The 20,363-nt window shown below is 36.2% G+C and overlaps 1 protein-coding gene across 2 annotated transcripts in view; it reads left to right on the top strand.

Moving 5' to 3' along the window:
* Window positions 1-20,363, top strand: part of LOC122318796 (dehydrogenase/reductase SDR family member 7) — a 31,583-nt gene extending 11,220 nt beyond the window's left edge. Inside the window, exons 10-12 of one of the 2 annotated variants that reach the window (XM_043136428.1) lie at window positions 3,714-3,797; window positions 19,570-19,635; window positions 19,866-20,363. In XM_043136428.1, the coding sequence (XP_042992362.1) occupies window positions 3,714-3,797; window positions 19,570-19,635; window positions 19,866-19,952 (237 nt within the window). In that variant the 3' untranslated portion in view covers window positions 19,953-20,363. The remainder of the gene's footprint in view (window positions 1-3,713; window positions 3,798-19,569; window positions 19,636-19,865) is intronic. The other variant, XM_043136429.1, reaches the window with a different exon arrangement.

The raw sequence follows: 20,363 nt of genomic DNA, 5'->3' as shown, positions 1-20,363 counted from the left end.
TGGAATAATTAGACTGGTAATGGTTTGAGCAATTTTATATGGTACCAAAACAAGTACTACAAAAATAATTGTTTAAAATCATCCATACAAAAGTAAGGCTCCTAAAACCTTGACGCTTCAAAATCATCAACATATTTCCATATCATCAACGACCAAACTAGGACAACATCCAATGTTCTCCTAGGATCTCGTGAACCTCAGAAAGGCATGTTAAGATGATCTCCACGTAGTTGTCAATATAGTCAAAACGATTCTCAAAGGTGAAGGCTTCTTCCCCTTCGGGAGTCCTATGCTGTACATATTCTCCGTTGAGGAGGTTTTGGATATCCTTTAGTAAGAGCAAAATAGCCTCTATGTAAGTATTAGCTATCCTATAGCGGGCTTCTATGGTATACTCATACTTAAATCATATCAGGCCATTCATCCATCTTACTTGCTAACTTCGGTTCATGGGAGGAATGGTAGTGGAAACTATCATGGTGAGATTTCAAGAAATCCAAGCAAGTTAAACAAAAAACATATACAGAGATAATATAAGCATGTATAAGGTAAACATGAACATGGATACATGAGCATGTTCATGCAATTTTGTCAAAATGTATTTTTCTCCCATCTAGATTCCTTTTTCGAAACATTGAACTTGTAAGATATAACAATTTGCCATTTCTTTTTAATCACTTATACCAAAAAGTTAAAAATGAAATATTAAAAGTTCAAAAATAGAATAGCCAAAAAACATCAAAACAATAAAAACCATAAAAATTTAAACATTAAAAAAAAATAAAAATGAAAGAACAAGAAAGAAAGGTTCAAGTTGGGAACTCCTTCCACCCTTTTCACTATCGTATGCTAGTTTTTATATTATTGTTCTGCCTAGGTCAGTTATAAGCAATTCATGAGCTTCATTAGAAACTTTTTTTGAGCCCTTAATATAAGCACTTCATTTGTCAAACACTGATGGGATTACGATTGCTCTAGAGAAGAATTAAGAAGGGAAGATCGCAGGGAGGTAGGGAGTTGGGAAAATTGGGAATAGGCTCTACAGTAGCTCTGTATGGTGTTCCAACCCTTGGCACACACTAAAAACACATTGCATAATACCTGTTTACAGTAAGACCAAAGACCTCATCAATGACCAAGAATACATTATAATCCTTATGGGATATTTGAAACAAACTTTCCACTGCAACAAATTTATTTAAAATGATGAAATTCTTAATTTCTCTAAATAAAGGATATGTAAAATCACATAAAACATTTTACTAATTTTCCAAATCTGTTAAATCTTGCCTTTCCAGCACTTTACTTATATGATATGTAACTTGAAAAGTTCAGACGAAGCCTTCCTCAAATATTTGAAATTTGAAGATTTTTAGAAAGTGTCTTTTTCCCTCCCTTTACGTTTCATTTTTTTTCTGTATGTTTTTTTCTAATTCTGATATCAACAAGAGTTGATCCATTTTAAAAAGGGAATCCCTTTCAGTCTGTTTTGAGCTCAAACAATATTCAGCATAATCGTGTCATTGATCCTGGGGGGAGATAGTTTATATTTCATAAAATGGTTAAGCAAACACAACTCGTTTGCGATGATATTTATTGCACATTGTCAGGTATATCACAATTGCCGCCCTTGCATTTGAACTACGGGGAAAAGCGTACCATATTCCTAAAAGATACAAACAAGTGTAGTTTTCCATACTACTGAAAAATAAGGTATATCATGTGTGGCATCAGACTGCATCTGGGTCCTTAAACCATGATAGTTGGTCCTCTTTACATATCAAAGTAATAAAATGTAGGTTTATATATTTGGTTAATATTAGTTGATGTAACACCCCACTCCCCACAGTTATAATAAAGTCACTTAAAAAATTCTCAGAAGCCAGAGTGCTACTATTGACTTTGACTTAAAAATATTTTCTTTTATTCTGAAGGAAGCGCCAGGTACAAAGATTTTATAATTAAAATCATTTTTTATTAAAATACTAAGATCATAAGAGATTGCGTTGAAGCATTTATTAAAATTTCTTAAAGTTTGTATGATAAAAATCTAACTTAAAATCTCTGTACATGATCTAAGTCATTGTCATACCTCCCTATACTAAGTTCTATCCTACAGCTCTATCTTTATAAATATTCTGATTTGGGGTGGCTTAAAAGCATAAAAACAAACTAAAATGAGTCACTAACTCAATAAGAAACTCATCATAACGTAAACATACTTAACATAAGATTTTTATAAAATATTTCATGTTGAGATTAAAATCATAACTTATTATATTGATGCCTATGCTATATATGACTGATTTATCTGAATTAATTGATTGATCTAATTTATCTGACTGATCTGACTGACCAACACATGTAACCCTATGTGCGAGGTTGTGCACCGGCCCCATGTCCCTTGGCCACAAGGAGAGCCGTTGAGTAGTATTTTAGTTTTCTACGGTGGACCATGCTTGAGTCCGTGGGTTGCACATCCACCTTGAAACTGCATTGGTACCGTGCATATGAATGGCCATCTGGTTAACTATTCTGAGCCTATCTTACACCTGATCTTAAGAAAATCTTACGTGTCTTATGCAACGTGAGATGCATGAAATGCATAATATATACTTAACTATAATATTTGAATGAAACATTATCATAAATTGTGATGAATGACGTCGTGCTTGAAGATATCATGACATGTGTGATATATAAATACTAGCTTTCAAAGAACTGGCTTTAATAATAATATCGATAACTAGCTAATGTATGCTAATTCTAATTTATGATCAAGCTACTTACCCCGTAGCGTTAATCTAATATTCTCGGCATGAAATAGATCACATGAACTAGAAGAAGAGAGAAAACATTAGGGATGTTTTGAGAGGAATGAGGTAGTCGGCTATTGGTGTGGTGAATGTGGGACACACATGATGCTAGAGTGGGTATCTTGGGTTCAGCCATTGCATTTATGAAAGTTAATGGTTTTTTCCAAATAACACATGGAAGGAAGATATTTATAGAGAGATTTGGGAGTGTGCCGATGAGTTTGAGTTGGACACATGTAGTGATACTAATCTTCTAAACACTCAATCATGATCATCTAAGAAGAGAGTTTGAATTTCAAAATATGATTTAATAGTTCATTCAATGTAGAATTGGCAGTGATCGAAACTGCATAAGGGACTTCAATCAGTGATGATTTTAAATTGAAATAAATTTCTAGTGGCCGATCTTTAAATTCTAAAATAAGTCTAACTTGTTCAATAATAAATGGGGTTTAACCTAGTTATTGAGCCTAGTTAAAATTCCTAATCAACTTCAATAATGTATCACTCGTGGGCTTATCTAATATGACCCATTAAATATAATTTAGGCCCAATAAAAATTTTCAATATTCCAACCTTAGAATTAAGGCCAGCTCGTTACAATTGACTTGTTGGAATAGATCTTCATCTATGATAATTGTGTTTGGGACTCTAATGTTATTTTACAAAATTTATATTATATTGGGCCAATGATGTGTTTAAAGCATTATGTTTCATCTATCATGAACTGAGAAGTATTTGTTCTGACATTTAGCATTTGTTCTGACACCATTTCTATTCTGCATTCATTCTTGTTGTTTTGTCTATCATTGGGTTTTAAAGGCGATGGGCATTTTAACAATTAATTTTAGGTTCAAATTACTTGATGTATTTTATGTTACTTTTTTTCATATGCAGAAGCGTGTGTCATCAGAACGATGTGCTGAGCTCACTATCATTGCTGCCACCCATGGTCTAAAGGAAGTTTGGATATCATATCAGGTATATACATTGGTATTAGCAACTCACTTTGTAACACACATAAGTTATATTGCGATGTGCTTTTACATACAATGATGGTCGGTTGGTTTAGGTTTAGAAGATTGTCATAAGATCTAGAAGTGCTTGGAAAACTTAAAGCAAGAGACATACAAAAATAAATGAGCAGGTAAATAAGAGAATGAATGAAACGTTTATGCACTTGTTACCTGATTACCTGAGAAGGCCGATCAAGATAAAAACAAAGACTTGTACAACAGATCAAATATATTGTGATTATCCTTTTTTTTTTTTTTAAATAAGTAAATATATTGTGATTATCTGATTCACTAAATTGGAGATATTATGAGTTATGATTTATGGCTTCCAGATCATCATGCAAATTATGCACAGTAATTGATTTTCAATGAGGTGAGCTGACATCTCTACAGCTAATTTCCACATGATGCGCACATTTGGGTGGGAGAACCTTACATTTCCTTGTGGCTGGAGCATATCAGAACAAGATTTCAACCCCAATAGGAACATGGAAAGTCTTAACAATTTGACTTGCAAAGTTGACAGCTGGTAGGAGTTGAGGCATCAAAATCCAAACTTCAAAATCACAAAGTTACTTGCAATCCTTTTATTATTATTATTATTATTATTATTATTATTATTATTATTTATTTTTTTTTTTTTTTTAAGAGCTGTCAACTTTGCAAGTCAAATTGTTAAGACTTTCCATGTTCCTATTGAGGTTGAAATCTTTGTTCTGATATGCTCCAGCCACAAGGAAATGTAAGGTTCTCCCACCCAAATGTGTGCATCATGTGCAAATTAGCTTTAGGGATGTCAGATCATGTCTATGTTTTATCTAGTGACTCATTTGATCAACAAATTATTTATATCTTTAAGTGGTTTAGTGGCCCCTAACCTAGTGCAGGCCTGCTGCACAGCAGTGTTTTGTAAGCCCAAATGGGTGGTTTCTTTGGGCTTTACGGCCATTCTGTATATGTTTCTAGAATGAAGAGCATTCCCATTTACTAATCCTATCAGGTTTATTATGATTAGAAATGAATGTATGCCAGGGGATTTGGACATTGAGGCATTCAAGGCATGCTCTTTCTGTGGTTGAGCCTACAACCTGGCAGCCTCCTACCCTATTGGACGCCCCATTAATTTTAGTCCGCACTCTCTTTTTGTTAAAGAGTTAGGTACTGTTTGGCCATTTGAATTTTTCATCTCAAATACAAAATTCTCATCTCATCATTACAACTTTCCCAAATCTCCATACAAAATATAATAAACAATTCAACTTTTTCTTAACTTTTTCAAATCCCAAAATAATAATAATATTAAAATATAATATTTTAATATTTAATTTTAAAACTCAAAATTCTCATCTGAGAATTCTCAGTGGCCAAGCAGAACCTTAAAGTATTGAACATAGATTCTCTCAGGAACCATAGCTACCTGGCAATGCTGGTAAGATGTTCCTTCCTAACAACAGTGCCCTTCCATCATCAATACAAAAGCTTAGAATATGGCATATGTACAGTGAAAACAAGCAGATTTGAGCCTGAGATTCTTGTGGCTCAGGCTTGGCTCAATGTGGAACAAGTGGAGCTTGCTCGCTTGAGCTTGATTCCTGCCTCAAGCTTCTGGCTCAAGCTCGGCACTTAGGGTGCTCGTTTGGGCTCAAAGGAGGCTCGACTCACTTGTTTTGAATATTCTAGGCCCTGACTATTGCCCCAAAGATACAACACGAATCATGAGAAACAAAATGAATGATATGCAACACTCCATGCTGGAAAATCATTTATTGTGCTCTAATGCTGGAAAAATGTTGAGGCAGCAAAATATTCTATGAAAGGATCCTTCGACTTTTATATATTGTAACAGACTGTTATCTTGTTCATAAGAAAATCAAAATTCCAGTCTCGAAGAAGCAGAGATTACTTGCAGAAGTCCACTTTTTCCCTATGATAATGTGGATCAGTTAATTTGGAGATGTACAACAAATGACAAGATTTTAGTTCAAAGCACATATCATTTTTGGGACTTATTGGGCAGATTTAATGGGCAATCATCAAGGGTGTTCAGGAATGTGTGAGAGTATGGAAACTAAGGGTGCTAAATAAAGTGAAATTATTCTTATGGAATACATCCAGCAATGCTCTTCCCATGGAATGAATTTGTTGAGGTGGAAAATTAAATGATACGAGTTGTCCTATATGCTCCAGGTCACTAGAAACATTAGGACACATAGTGTGAAGTTGCCCAGCCGTGAGAGATGCATGGGGCTTGTGTAGTCTGAAGGTCCAAAAAATGTCCTTAGAGCATGATAGCTTAACATACTGAAGCAGATGCACCGCATTTTAGCAACAAGGAACTGGAGAAAGTTGCAGTGTTGGCAAGGGGATTGTGGTTTAAAAGAAAGTCTCTGGTTTAGGCTGGACATTTTGTACACCCTAATAAAGTGTTTAATTGTGCTCTAAACTTTCTTTGAGATTTCTAAGCTTTGGTGGCAAAGGAAGTAAAGAAGACTGGTGTAGACGAGGGATAATAAGCGTAGACAAGGGAAAGCTCCAAGATTTGGGTATGTGAGGGCCAACTAGGATTCTGCTATTGACAAGAAAAGGAAGAGGATTGGTATTGGTGTAATAGTCAAGGTCAAGGGGGACAATCGCTCATGACGTTGAGAGACCCAAAACCATTCTGAACCGAGCTGGGTTGTAGAGGCTATGGTAGCACTAAGGTTGGTTTTGGAATGGAAGAGGATTGGGGCTTCGGACGTGAAGGACTTTAGGCCGATTAGTCTCATTAATGGGATTTACAAAGTCTTGTCGAAGGTGCTAGCTAATAGACAAGGAGAAGTCTTAAGCAAGATAATTTCAAAGCCCCAAAATGCCTTTGTTAAGGGGCCAACAAATTCTAGACTCTGTGCTAATTGCTAATGAATGCCTGGATGGTAAAATGAAATCTAGTATGGCCGGGATTATTTGCAAGCTAGATATGGAAAAGACTTATGATCATGTCAATTGGGACTTCCTCCTTTATTTGTTGCGGAGATGTGGTTTTGGGAAGAAATGGTATATGTGGATCAGATGGTGTATTTCAACGGCAAGATTCTCAGTTTTGATCAATGGCTGCCCAGAGGGTTTCTTCGACAGTTCCCGAGGTTTAAGACAAGGAGATCCTTTGTCCCCACTTTTTTTTGTTATCCTCATGGAGGCTCTAAGTAGGATTTTTTTTATTTTTTATTTTTATTTATTTTTTATTTTTTTATTTTTTATTTTTATGTTGGGGAACCTCTCCAAGGTAGGGCACTTTGGACCCACCCCTGCAGAATAAACTCCGGTCTCGTGCACCGCACTCTCAGAAGTTTCCCTACACGGAATTGGTTAAATCGCTGGCTTTTCACTAGGGGGTGTAGCCCCAAAGGATTGTTTGCACCCATGAGGTGTTAAACCTTGGACCTTGAAGGGAATGAGACCCCAAGACCAAGGCCTTCACCACTTGGGCCAACCCCTTGGGATTGGCTCTGAGTAGGATGTTAACTGTAACAGCCCGCTATATATTCAATGGTGGAAATTCTATTGGCTTTAGGAACCTTGTGAAGATCCCATAAGTTTTCACGAATCTATTAATCATATAGGTTTTAGTCTAACCACATAGTTAATGTTATTACTCATTATGGTATCAGAAGTGTATTTTTAATTATTGGAGATAGTTAGAAGTGTCAAAATGAGTTATGGTTTGTTCCATTAGACTCGGTGGATTATTTAAGATTTTATGGTACAATAAGTCATTTCATATTTTCGGACGAAACGCTTGTTTGAAACTGTGAATTTATTTTTAAGAGCACTTCGGGGCTGAATTTCGGTAAATGATTTTCACTATATAGCTTCATATGAATATTTAGAATTTTTCGATACTAAGTTTATCATGCACCTTTTCGGAGTGAATAGTAACATCGATAAGCGCACTAAGTGCAATAGTTTTAAAATTCACAATGTGAAATGTCCAAATTAAGTTAGAGAAGTTTTATTTGGACATATGGAAGATCAATAGTATTAGACACTTGGATAAAGAGAAATTGGATTTGGTCTTGATAGCAATCCAAACTCTCTTAAAACCCCAAATTGAGGCTCATTCGGTTTATGTCTACTAAGGCCCACGAAATTGGACACCTTAGCATTGATTTTGGCCAAATAATTTCATCCTCCTATATGGCTAATCAGATGTCTTCAAGAGGATAAGGGAAAAGTCAAAGAGCTATCTCACTCTTCCAAGTTTACACTCCACTTTTAGAAAATATCTTGAGTTGATTTTTGTGGATATTATTGGGTAAGAAAGGCCAACACATAATCCTCACTTCAGCCTCATCCTCTTCCATATCTTGTGCAAAAATATCTCCAGCCCACTCCCCACGAAATGATATTCCTTTACACTTTTTATTGAAAGAAACACCAAACACTCTTTCAGACAGCTTTTAGGTGTTTTTTTGCACGCTCATTTTGAAACTTTTATAAGTGTTTTATTATGAAGTTTTCTTTATACAAGTTATTCCTTTTTTAGTCTAATTTACGTGGATAGCTTATTTGTTCAATTTGAAGATCATTTGGTCAGTCAAATATTGTTTAAATTCTAGAAAGGTCATTCTGGGTGATGAACTGGAGAATATATTGTATTTTGAAGTTTTTGGCCAAGCTAATGGATAGATCTTGGTCCAAAAGTTTTTATGAAGTATTGTTAACATGTGTATATGATTATTTGTTGAGAATTTATTGCACGATAAAAGGTTTTGATAAAACATTTTCTTAGATCTAGAAACTTAGAAACAGGAAGAGGAAAAACAGTTTCTGTTTTGAGAAAATTTAAATTTTTGGTAGTTTAAACCTATTCCAATGACTTTGATAATTTTATTGGAGGATCGTAAGTCTCTTATGTACATGTTAGAATATTATTTTGAAAATATTTGATGTTCGTTTCAAAGATATGAAATATTATGTAAAAAGATAGTTGGATAGGCCAAAGAGACATTCAGTTTTGTGGGGTCTATACAACTGTGGCACACGAAGTATGGGGTCACAACAATTGTGACGCATACACTACGTGAGATACAACAATTGTGACACGTAAAATACATGGGAACACAATAACTATGGAGTATGTATTAACGCACTTACAGCTGGTTCAGATATCTGTATTGTGATGCGATAATCGGCAGGGACACATGGTTTTAGGGGACCCATATAGCACCCAAGAAGTTGAGTTACATTCAGTTTCGTAGAGTCTACAACAATTGTGGCACATGAAGTATGGGGTCACAGCAATTGTGATGCATACACTAGTTGAGATACAGCAATTGTGACATGTAGAATACATGTGGCTACAACAACTGTGAAGTATGTATTTAAGCTGTTAAAAAATAAATTTCAGATCACGTTCATGTTAAGTCAAGTTTCAGAGCAAGTTCATGTCAAGTCAAATTCAGTTCACGTTTCAATTTAAGTTATGTCAGTTATGCTATGTTGTACGTCAAGTTATGCTTTAATTACTTATGAATTTGATTATGCATTCATGTTTTTACTGTCATGCATGCATCATTAGCTTGTGTGGAGGTTTTTTGTTAACTTACTGATATTTGTAATCAAATCTCACTGTGATAGTCTCAACTACCATTCCCTCCGAATGGTAGATCTTGTTACAGGACCTGAAAGAAAATCGTGAACTGACTAACTAGACACAGTCGACTGAGCGACGGTGCGACGTCAATGTTAATATAGTAGTTAACTTAAATTATTACTTATACTATGGAGTTACATCTCCAATACTTTTTTTGATCGTAGCCATTTTGAATTAGTGTTGTGATCTTAATTGTTCAATTAGAATTTATGTATGAAGTATATTTTAAGCATTTTGGATATTTCAGTTTGGTGCATAGTATTGCTAAATAAAAAAAAATTCCTGCTGCGAATATTGTATAATATTAAATGCATGTTCGGAATATTGCATCTTATATGTCATGAACGAGAGCAGATAACCTTGTGTTGTATATTTCAACTTTTCAAATGTCCGTTTAATCTCAAACGGAATTTGGGAGCGTCACAGGATAGTATCAAAGCAATATGTCTCTGGGTTGTAAATCCACATGTCCTTAAAAAATGTACCAAATATTAGGCTTGAAATTTTAATTGTCATTAGGTTTAAATTTCTTAAAGTATGAAAGCTGGTATGTGGTTGTAATACGTGTACTCGTGTATTTTAAGAAAGGACACATGACTCGCGGTAGAATACCTCGAAACCTTGAGAGAGACTTCAATCAGGAGAATCAAAATCCCCCGATGGATGGAGGATTAGCCGAAACTGTACGTATGATGACTAACGTGCTTAGACATCAGCAACATTAGTAAGTACACGTACCTAGACCTAAAGTTAGGGGTTATCCATATGAGAAGTTTTTAATTCATTGTTACCCAAATTTTTCTGGTAATGAAGGGCCACTGAAAGCTGAAAAATGGATTATGGATCTTGAGAGCACTTATGAGATTTGTGGGTGTACTGAAGACCAGAAGGTCTTATATGCTGGATACCTATTCCAAGGAGAAGCCGGAATATGGTGGAATACACGTAAGCAGCTTCTAGTTAAGGAACTAGGAAGTATGGCTGCATTGTCATGAGAGAGGTTCAAGAAAGAGTTTGACAACAGATTCTTCCCAGACTCTGTTAAACAACTGAAGGCTCAGGAGTTCGCATCCTTAACACAAGGCATTTCAACTGTAGAGCAGTATGCCGCTAAGTTCATGGCATTAGGAAGGTTTGCACCCCACTTGATTTCAACTCAAAAGATGCAGGCACAGAAGTTTCAAGCAGGACTTCTACTTAGGATCCGAAGTCAAGTAGCTTACCTCAGAATTGAGAATTACCAAGAGTTGGTAAATGTGGCCGCGATAGTAAAGGCTGAGCAGAGGGATCTGGGGATCCAGAACATTACCGATCTAAAGAGGGTCATGCCGTTTGTTGCAAGCGATAGTGTCGAGAAGAAGAGGTCTTTTTCTAGCCTGGAGAAAGGCAAGGGAACAATGACAGGAGGGCAGATGCCGTCTTTTTATTCACCATGCCCTAAGTGTGGTAAGCGTCATCTTGGAGAATGTCATAGGGGATATGGAGTCTGTTATCGATGCGGGAAACCTGGACATGTGATTAGAGATTGTCCCAATGCCATGCAAGGCAGTGGTGCTGGTGATCACAAGCCAATGCCCCACATTCCAACGCGAGTGTATGCTATAACCCAAGGTGATATCGATGCTGACGTCCCAGAAATATAAGGAGCTAGCGTCATCCCTGGTATATTTCTAAGACCTCTATATTGTTAAGCTTAGTTAAGATTGATTGGATTGCGATTGTTGGTATGAGTGCATTATTGTTGTCTTGGGGAATGTTAGGTCATTGAGATTTGTAACTTGTACACTGTTTAATTCAAACGAGTCCCTGTTTTTAGTAATTGTGGTAGAATATGAGAATTCAGTTTGGAAGCTGAATTGTTACCCTAGTGGTAAAAGTAACAATTCTCATTAGAAGTATTATTATTCATACCAATGTAGATATAGAATACTTTTTAGTGATATGAGAAAGGATATTTAAGGTTGTTGAAGGGAATCCCACATATTTGGAGAATTGTTTTGATTATGAGTATATGATAGAATTTGTGTTTGGAAGAGTAAATTGATTAGGAGAAGCTTTGGCCTTAGTAGGATTCATTTATAATATTAGTTTAACCATGCCGCCAGTAAATGGTTTTTGGCGAAGCACTATCTTTACGGATACGTAGATCGATCTTCTTTTGAAGACTATTATATGGGGAGTAAAATCTTGGTCTTGAGGAGTTATGTGAACAGTAGGAACAAATCTTTTTATTTGGAGTTTGAATAAGTGATAGCTCATGATGGATAGAAGAGTTACGACAATCATAAGTGAGAAAGTCTCAAGTTTAAGTTATTAACTGGTCAGCTATCAAAGTTTCAGGTGTGTCAACATCAAAATCACCTGGTGTTACTGCATACACGCGTGCCGGGATGTGGGACCTTGGCTTGTGATCACCAGCTTCTTTGCCTTGCATGGCGTTGGGACAATCTCTAATCATATGTCCAGGTTTCCCGCATCGGTAACAGACTCCATATCTCCTATGACATTCTCCAAGATGACACTTACCACACTTAGGGCATGATGAATAAAAGGACGACTTTTGCCCTCCTGTCATTATTCCCTTGCTTTTCTCCAGGTTAGAAAAAGACTTCTTTTTCTCAGCACTACCGCTTGCAGCAAACGGCATGGCCCTCTTTCGATCGGTAATGTTCTGGATCGCCAAATCCCTCTACTTAGCCTCTACTATCGCGGCCACATTTACCAACTCTTGGTAATTCTCTATTCTGAGGCAAGCTACTTGACTTTGGATCCTAGGCAGAAGTCTTGCTTGAAACTTTTATGCCTGCATCTTTTGAGTTGAAATCAAGTGGGGTGCAAACCTTCCTAATGCCATGAACTTAGCGGCATACTGCTCTACAGTCGAACTACCTTGTGTTAAGGACGCGAACTTCTGGGCCTTCAGTTGTTTGACAGAGTCTGGGAAGAATCTGTTGTCAAACTTTTTCTTAAACCTCTCCCATGAAAATGCGGCCATACTTCCTAGTTCCCTAACTAGAAGCTGCCTATGTGTATCCCACCATATTCCAGCTTCCCCTTGGAATAGGTATCCAGCAATATAGGACCTTCTGGTTCTCAGTACACCCACAAATCTCGTAAGTCCTCTCAAGATCCATAATCCATTTTTCAGCTTTTAGTGGCCATTCATTACAAGAAAAATTCGGGTAACAGTGAATAAAAAACTTCTCATATGGACAACCCTTAACTTCGGGTCTAGGTACGTGTACTTGCTGCTGTTGCTAATGTCTAAGCACATCAGTCAGCATACGTATAGCTTCAGCTAATTCGCCATCGATTGAGAGATTTTGATTCTCCTGATTGAAATCTCCCTTAGGGTTTCGAGGTATTCTATTGCGAGTCACGTGTCCTTTCTTGAAACACACAAGTACACGTATTACAACTACATGCTACCTTTTATACGTTAAGAAATTTAAGCCTAATGACGACTAAAATTTCAAGCCAAATGTTTGGTACATTTTCTAAGGAGATGTGGATTTTTAATCCAGAGACGTATTGTTTTGATACCACCTGTGATGCCCCAAAATTCCGTTTGGGATCGAACGGACATTTGAAGCGTCGAGACATGCAACACAAGGTTGCCTGCCCCCGTTCATGACATATAAGATGCAATGTTCCTGACATGCATCTAACATTATGCAATATTTGCAGCGGATAAATTTTTTTTATTTAGCAATACTATGCACCAAATTGAAAATATCCAAAATGCTTAAAACATATTTCATACATAAAGACCCATTGAACAACTAAGATTACAACATTAGTCCAAAATGGTTATGATTCAAAAAAGTACTGGAGATGTAACTTTATCGTACAAGTAGTAATTTACGTTAACTACTATATTAACATTGATGTTGCATCGTCGCTCAGTCAACTGTGTCTAGTTGGTTAGCTCCTAATTCTCCTTCAGGTCCTGTAACAAGATCTACCATTCGAGGGGAATGGTAGTTAGGACTACCACAGTGAGATTTGATTACAAATCTCAGTAAGTTAACAAAAAATCTCCACACAGGCTAATGATGCATGGATGACAATAAAATCATGAATGCATAATCAAATTCATAAGTAATTAAAACATAACTTGACGTACAACATAGCATAACTGACATAACTTAAATTGAAACGTGACCTGAATTTGACTTGACATGAACTTGATCTGAAACTTGACTTAACATGAACTTGCTCTGAAACTTGACTTAACATAAACGTGATCTGAAACTTATTTTTTAACTGCTTAAATACATACTCCACAGTTGTTGTGGCCCCATATATTTTACGTGTCACAATTGCTGTCTCACGTAGTGTATACATAAGAATTGCTGTGACTCCATACTTTGTGTGCCACAATTGTTGTGGACCCCACGAAACTGTATGTAACTCAACTTTTTGGATGCTACATGGGTCCCCTAGAGCCATGCGTCCCTGCCGATTACCGCATCACAATACAGGTATCTGAACTAGCTGTAAATGTGTTAATACATACTCCAAAGATATTGTGGTCCCTTGTATTTTACGTGTCATAATTGTTGTGTTTCACGCAGTGTATGCGTCACAATTCCTGTGACCATACTTCGTGTGCCATAGTTGTTGTGGACCCCACGAAACTGAATGTGTCTCTATCTGTGTTAGTGCCTGGTGCGCTCTGGTGACCAACTAGTTAGGTCCTGGTCCGCTATCCGTTGACAGTATTTCGTCAACTCAGGGGATTTTACACTGATTTAAACATTCCAACGTGAACAAAGGAGTTTCACTAGGATATTATCCCATCCTAGTACTTAGGGTCGTGATTGACATGAATAACTTGACTGTTCTCGAAATACAAACATTTTACTCAAGACGAGACGTAACTGGGATACGAAAGGAAATAAGACCTGACGTAACATAACGTGACTTGAATATAACTTAAAAGACATGACTAACTTGATATAGAATATTTCGTAACATGACATAAACATGTAACACAATATTTTATAACATGGTATCACATGTAATGGAAAACACACTTAAAATGACATACTTGTAACGATGAACATGACATGACATACATGTAATAGATGACATAGTTAACATGATGTACTTACAATATATACTAATAAGTGACAGAATATCTTGTGTAACAGATAAAAACTCATGACATAATAAATTTTGTGTAACAAACAAATATATGATAACTTGGCATGGCATGGCATCTATGATAACACACATACATATACTGTAGTTCCTTTAATTAGCACACATACACAGTAAACTACTAGTAAATTAAAAGCAAACTTACCTCGATCTCCGCATTTCTTATGAAAGCTCAAGCGCAATCACGAGGAACTGTAATTAGTGATTCTAAAAGTTAGAACTAAATCACTAATAATTTGAAATATGAAAAAATACTAACTTAAGAGTAAAAGTTCTATTTTACTTTCTACATGTGGGAAAATGACCATTTTACCCCTAGCTTAAGAAGTTTGCATGCTAACTCCAAAAGTCACCAAAATTTACATGCCTCATGTAAATTTTATCCTAAACTCAAATATCAATTTAGAAAATTTTAAAACTAATCACAACTATTAAAATTGCATAGCGCTGAAATTCCCATATGCTATTTCCATTGATTTTTGTTTCTTACTTGTTTTGATTAACCTTTTGATCTATAACTTATAAAGATGTGATCTTCAAAACAAACCATCACATGATTTAAAAAGATGTCCTAAAACATATATAAGCTTCTAATTCATGATCACATGGTTAAACATTAACCAAAACATAAATTGAGCCAAGAACATCTACACTTTGGCCTATTCGAACATCTTTTTGCATAATATTTCATATCTTTGAAACTAATATCAAATATCTTCAAAATAATATTCTAACATGTATATAAGCGGCTTAGGATCCTCTAATAAAATTATCAAAGCTATTGGAATAGGTTTAAACAACCAAAGATTTAAACTTTCTCAAAACAGAATCTGTTTTTTCTCTTCCAGTTCCTAATTTTCTAGATCTAAGAAAATCTTTCATCAAAACCCTTAATCATGCAATAAATTCTCAATAAATAATCATAAACACAAGTTAACAATACATCATAAAAATTTCGGACCAAGATCTATCCATTAACTTAGTCAAAAACTCCAAAATACAACATATTCTCCAGTTTATCTCCCAGAATAACCTTTCTAGCGTTTAAACAACATTTTACTGACTAAATGATCTTCAAATAGAACAAATAAGCTATTCATGTAAATTAGACTAAAAAGGGAACAACTTTTATAAATGAGACTTTATGATAAAATACTTACAAAAGTTTCAAAATGGGCGTGCAAAAGGACACCTAAAAGCTGTCCAAGAGAGTGTTTGATGTTCTTTCAATGAAAAGTGTAAAGGAAGATGATTTCGTGGGGAATGGGCTGGAGATATTTATGCACAAGATATGGAAGAGAATGAGGCTGAAGTGAGTGTTGGCTTTTCTTACCCAATAATATCCACAAAAATCAGTTCAAAATATTTTCTAAAGGTGGAGTGTAGACTTGAAAGAGTGAGGTGGCTCTTTGACTTTTCCCTTCTAGAACCTTCTAAGCCCTCTTGAAGACATTTGATCAACGATGTAGGGGATGAAATTACTTAGTCAAAATCATTGCTAAGGTGCTCAATTTCGTGGGCCTAAACCGAATGGGCCTCAATTCGGAGTTTTAAGAGGGTTTGGGTTGCTATCAACTGCAAATCCAATTTCTCTTTATCCAAGTGTCTATTAATATATAGCATGTATGGCTAAGATCTTTCCATGTGTCCAATTAAAACTTTTCTAACTTAATTTGGACATTTCACACTGTGATTTTGAAACTATTTCACTTGATGCGCTTATTGATGTTACTAATCACTCCGAAAAAGTGCATGATAAACTTGGTATCGAAAAATCCTAAATATTCATATGAAATTACAATGAAAATCGTTTATAAAAAAGAAAAAAGAAAAAAGCCCCAAAGTGACCCTAAAAAAAAAAATCACAGTTTCGAACAGGCGTTTCATCCAAAAATATAAAAAAGAGTTATTGCGCCATAAGACCTTAGATAATCCACTGAGTCTAATGGCACAAACTATAACACATTTTGACACTTCTAACTATCTCTAATAATCAAAAACACACTTCTGATACTATAATGAGTAATAACACTATGTGGTTGGACTAAAACCTATTCGATTAATAGATTCGTGAAAACTTATGGAGTCTTCACGAGATTCCTAAAATCAATAGAAATTTCACCATTGAATTTCTAGCAGGCTGTTACAGGTATTGTATGTGTAAGAATGCCGGTGAGTCAGTGGAACATCTCTTGTTACATTGTGAGACAACTAGAGCTTTGTGGTGTGAAGTGTTCAGTAGAATTGGGTTAAACTGGGTGATGCCTGCTATGGTAGTTGATGTTTTGGCTTGTTGGGGGATACTGGGAGGACTCCCACAGATTAAAGCTATGTGGAGGATGGTTCCTATCCGCATCATGTGGTGCATTTAGCGAGAGAGCAATGAAATGACCTTCGAAGATAAGGAGCGGACACTAGAGGAGCTTTGCTCTCTCTTTTTCACTACTTTATTTCTTTGGGCCATTGCTTTAGACTTTAATGGCCAACATGTACACGATTTTCTTCTTTCTTCTTTAGCGAACTAGATAGGTCTTATCTCTTATATTACATCTTGTATACTTGGGCTTTGCCTATTCGTATTAATATTACCATTTACCTATAAAAAAAAAAAAAAGGTTGGTTCTAAGCTTGGTTTCCAGTGGATGATCTTGGAGGGTGATGCTATTAGCTGTGCAGGAGTTATAGGAGAATGAGGGGAATTTGAGCTACTTTGTTCACCTTATTAAAGGAGCAAGAATGATGATGTTGAGAGATCGTACATGGGAAATTCATCGCGTTAGAAGGACTTAATTTGGCTCATTGACTAGCCAGTGATGCTTTAAATTGCGATCAACAAATAGTGGACATTGAGGAAACATCTTTCTGTTTACAGTCTACTGTAGTGACCGATTGTCAGGCTGGTTATTCTTGTATTGATGACAGTTTTGATATTGATTTCAAAAGGAAAGGCGAAAAAAGAGCAAATAGCTAACAAGATAATCTTGAACAGCTGAGCTTATCCACATAAAAAAGAAATCTGCATGGCCAACTCTTGAAGTAGTTTTCTCAACTAGGGCAAAGAGTTATCTAGTTCTGCGGTCCACACCATACATGAAAAAACTGATCTTGCTTGGGTCAAGAGAGACCAGACATGATTTTGAAGTTGTCAATGCATTCCCTCAACGTCAGAATATGGATCTTCCTCTGTGTTTTGGATTGGTCACTCATCTGGGTTATGGCTGGTGAAAGTACTTCTCGTTTCTATGGCATCTTTCTTAAGCCCAAAGAAGAGCTTGACTATCATAGGGATTGGCTACTGTAGCCTGAGTATGAACAGTTGAGCACTGCAGGTGACTGGGGGGTGGGTTGAGACATGGTGATGATACAAATTTTAAGCCTCGATTTTCAACCATAGATGTCATAGGCTCAAATTTTGTAAAACGGAATATACTTTTTTTTTTAGAGAATCTAGATACCTAATTCCAACCAAGTAACACCTTGTATCAATTATACTTAATAACAAGCTCCAATTCTACAAGATAAGGCAATACAAGGGAGAAAGAAAAAGAGCATAAGAAAAAACATCAAAAGATACTTATAATTTTTTGATTTTGATGCGTTTTTAGAGATCGTTGATCTTAGACATTCAAAAACAGCAACTTTTAGGTGGCAAGGCATGCTCTGGGAGCCATCATGGCAGTGATGTAGTGTGTCTAGCTCAGTCTAGAGGCCAAGAAGAGGTAGTTGTGAGAAGTGATGTGGCATTCTGGGTGCTGCAAGTGTCAGGGTCTCATAGCTGGCTTCTTTGCTTGTGGTGGGTCAGCTAGGGGTAGGGGGTTAGCAGCCTGCAGCAATAGAGACAGTGCTTGTGTGCCATGGTCATTGAGGTCCCGTGGTTTCTTTGCTCAGGGTCGGGGCAGGGAAGGGGGACGGAGGTGAGTGTTTTACCAAGGCAAACAAAAAACTTAAACGGTGAGTGTTTTATTGAGGCAAATGAAAAACATAAGCAATTTTCTGAAATTATTTTTACAAATTTCTGTAGACCTGGAACTATTTTCTTTTGACCAATATTGTCTGCCTACTTCAAAATTCCAGAAAATGCAGAAAACATTTCTGGGAAGCAAGTTAGGCCAAAATTAGTACAATCTAATCGCTGGAGTTTCAGTTGCCAGTTGCCAGCTAATGGCTCTCCTTAGATCTAACTTTTATTCCTTGTGGATTTTAAGGGGGTAGTTGAGAGGAGACTAGACAATGCCCTCCCAGATCTGTGTGAAGTTCAAATCATAATGATCGTGTTGTGAGATTGTAAGCTAACCTTTATTCAAATGAGCTTAAAAGTGGGCTTCAACGAAGTTGCTTTTCTTAATAAATTAGCCAAGCTAAGCTATTCACCAAGTTCTGACTGAGCTGATACCAAGCAGGCAACTGTCATTGACAGTTCTATGCAAAGGGTCATTGAAGATGTCTTAGAGTAATGTTAGGGAGGGTTATAAAATAATGAAAAAATAAAACCTTCTTGGTATAGTTAGTATTGACCAGTAGGTAGTGTCTGAACTGCACTGGGGCTGGAGCTAATTTAGAGTGTATTCATTCTAGCGGATAACTTAGCATGCCACCTTAAATTTATTTATTTTTTCTATCGGTTCGGTTTCTTCAATTTTTTTTTTCCCCTCTCTATAGGTCCTGATTTTATTTAATATGATTGTGCCGATTGGCTGCATTTTGAATATGATCATGCAGATTTCAAAATTTTGAAAATTGATCAAGGCATGCAAGAAAATTGTATCGATTGCAGCCTCAAGGCTGGCTTCTTTTGATACTCCACATTTCCTGGTCTTTGTAATTTTTATGAGAAATGTTGGGGTGCACGCTCTTCTTGGTCAGGATATTCAACATTTTTTAATCATTGCACAACTCTTGTTAGGTAAAAATCTGAAGCTTTCATAATTTCATGCAGCCTGTGCTTGCTGTTATGTATATGGTGCAGTACATGCCAACTGTTGGCTATTGGCTCATGGACAAGGTAACAATGGTCATCGCATTTCATAAAATTCTTGTGACACGAAAGGGGTTAACCATCTATAAATTCCTAGTACAGCATCTTGGACCAAATAAATCAATGCAAAGTGACTCTTTGTTATCTAATACTGCTTAAAATTGATGCTATGAACTGCTTTTGAATTTATATTTATTTTTAGTACTGTTTACCACGATTTTTTTTTTTTTTTTTTTTTTTCCTTAAAATATTTCTAGATTGGTGCGAATCGAGTAGAAGCTGCTGCACATAAGGGAAACACATATTCATTGGGCCTACTCTTTGGGAAAAAGAAGACAGCATAGATAGCTCTGTCTACCATCTTACAGACATTCAATAAATGCTGGCACTTCTGTAGCTTCTGAATTGTTCATGCTTGAACACAAAATCTATATAGAGGTCCCTTTAAGTCAGGACACAGATGAAGTTCCAGGAAAGAGGTAAAGATGGTATCGAAGGTGGCTTTTTTTTTTTTTTTTTTTGTGGGGTGTTGGAAGGCTTGGGGCCATGACATTGTGCACAATGCTTGGCTTTATTTGTGTTCTGCTTGCTATTGCAGTCAAGTCGATCTTGCAAGTTCTCAAGTGGTGTTGTACATGATAAAAGGCATTTGAAAGTATCAATGTTCTGTTATTCTACAAAAACCTTGATCATTAGAACGATTTCAGGTTGAGATTGCCTACAGAGAAATGACAGAACTCGCTGTTTCAATGAAA

This window comes from Carya illinoinensis, chromosome 8 (assembly GCF_018687715.1).
Source record: "Carya illinoinensis cultivar Pawnee chromosome 8, C.illinoinensisPawnee_v1, whole genome shotgun sequence".
Lineage (NCBI taxonomy): Eukaryota > Viridiplantae > Streptophyta > Magnoliopsida > Fagales > Juglandaceae > Carya > Carya illinoinensis.
The sequence above is the reverse complement of the archived record's forward strand: the minus strand, read 5'-3'. Positions and strand labels throughout refer to the sequence as shown.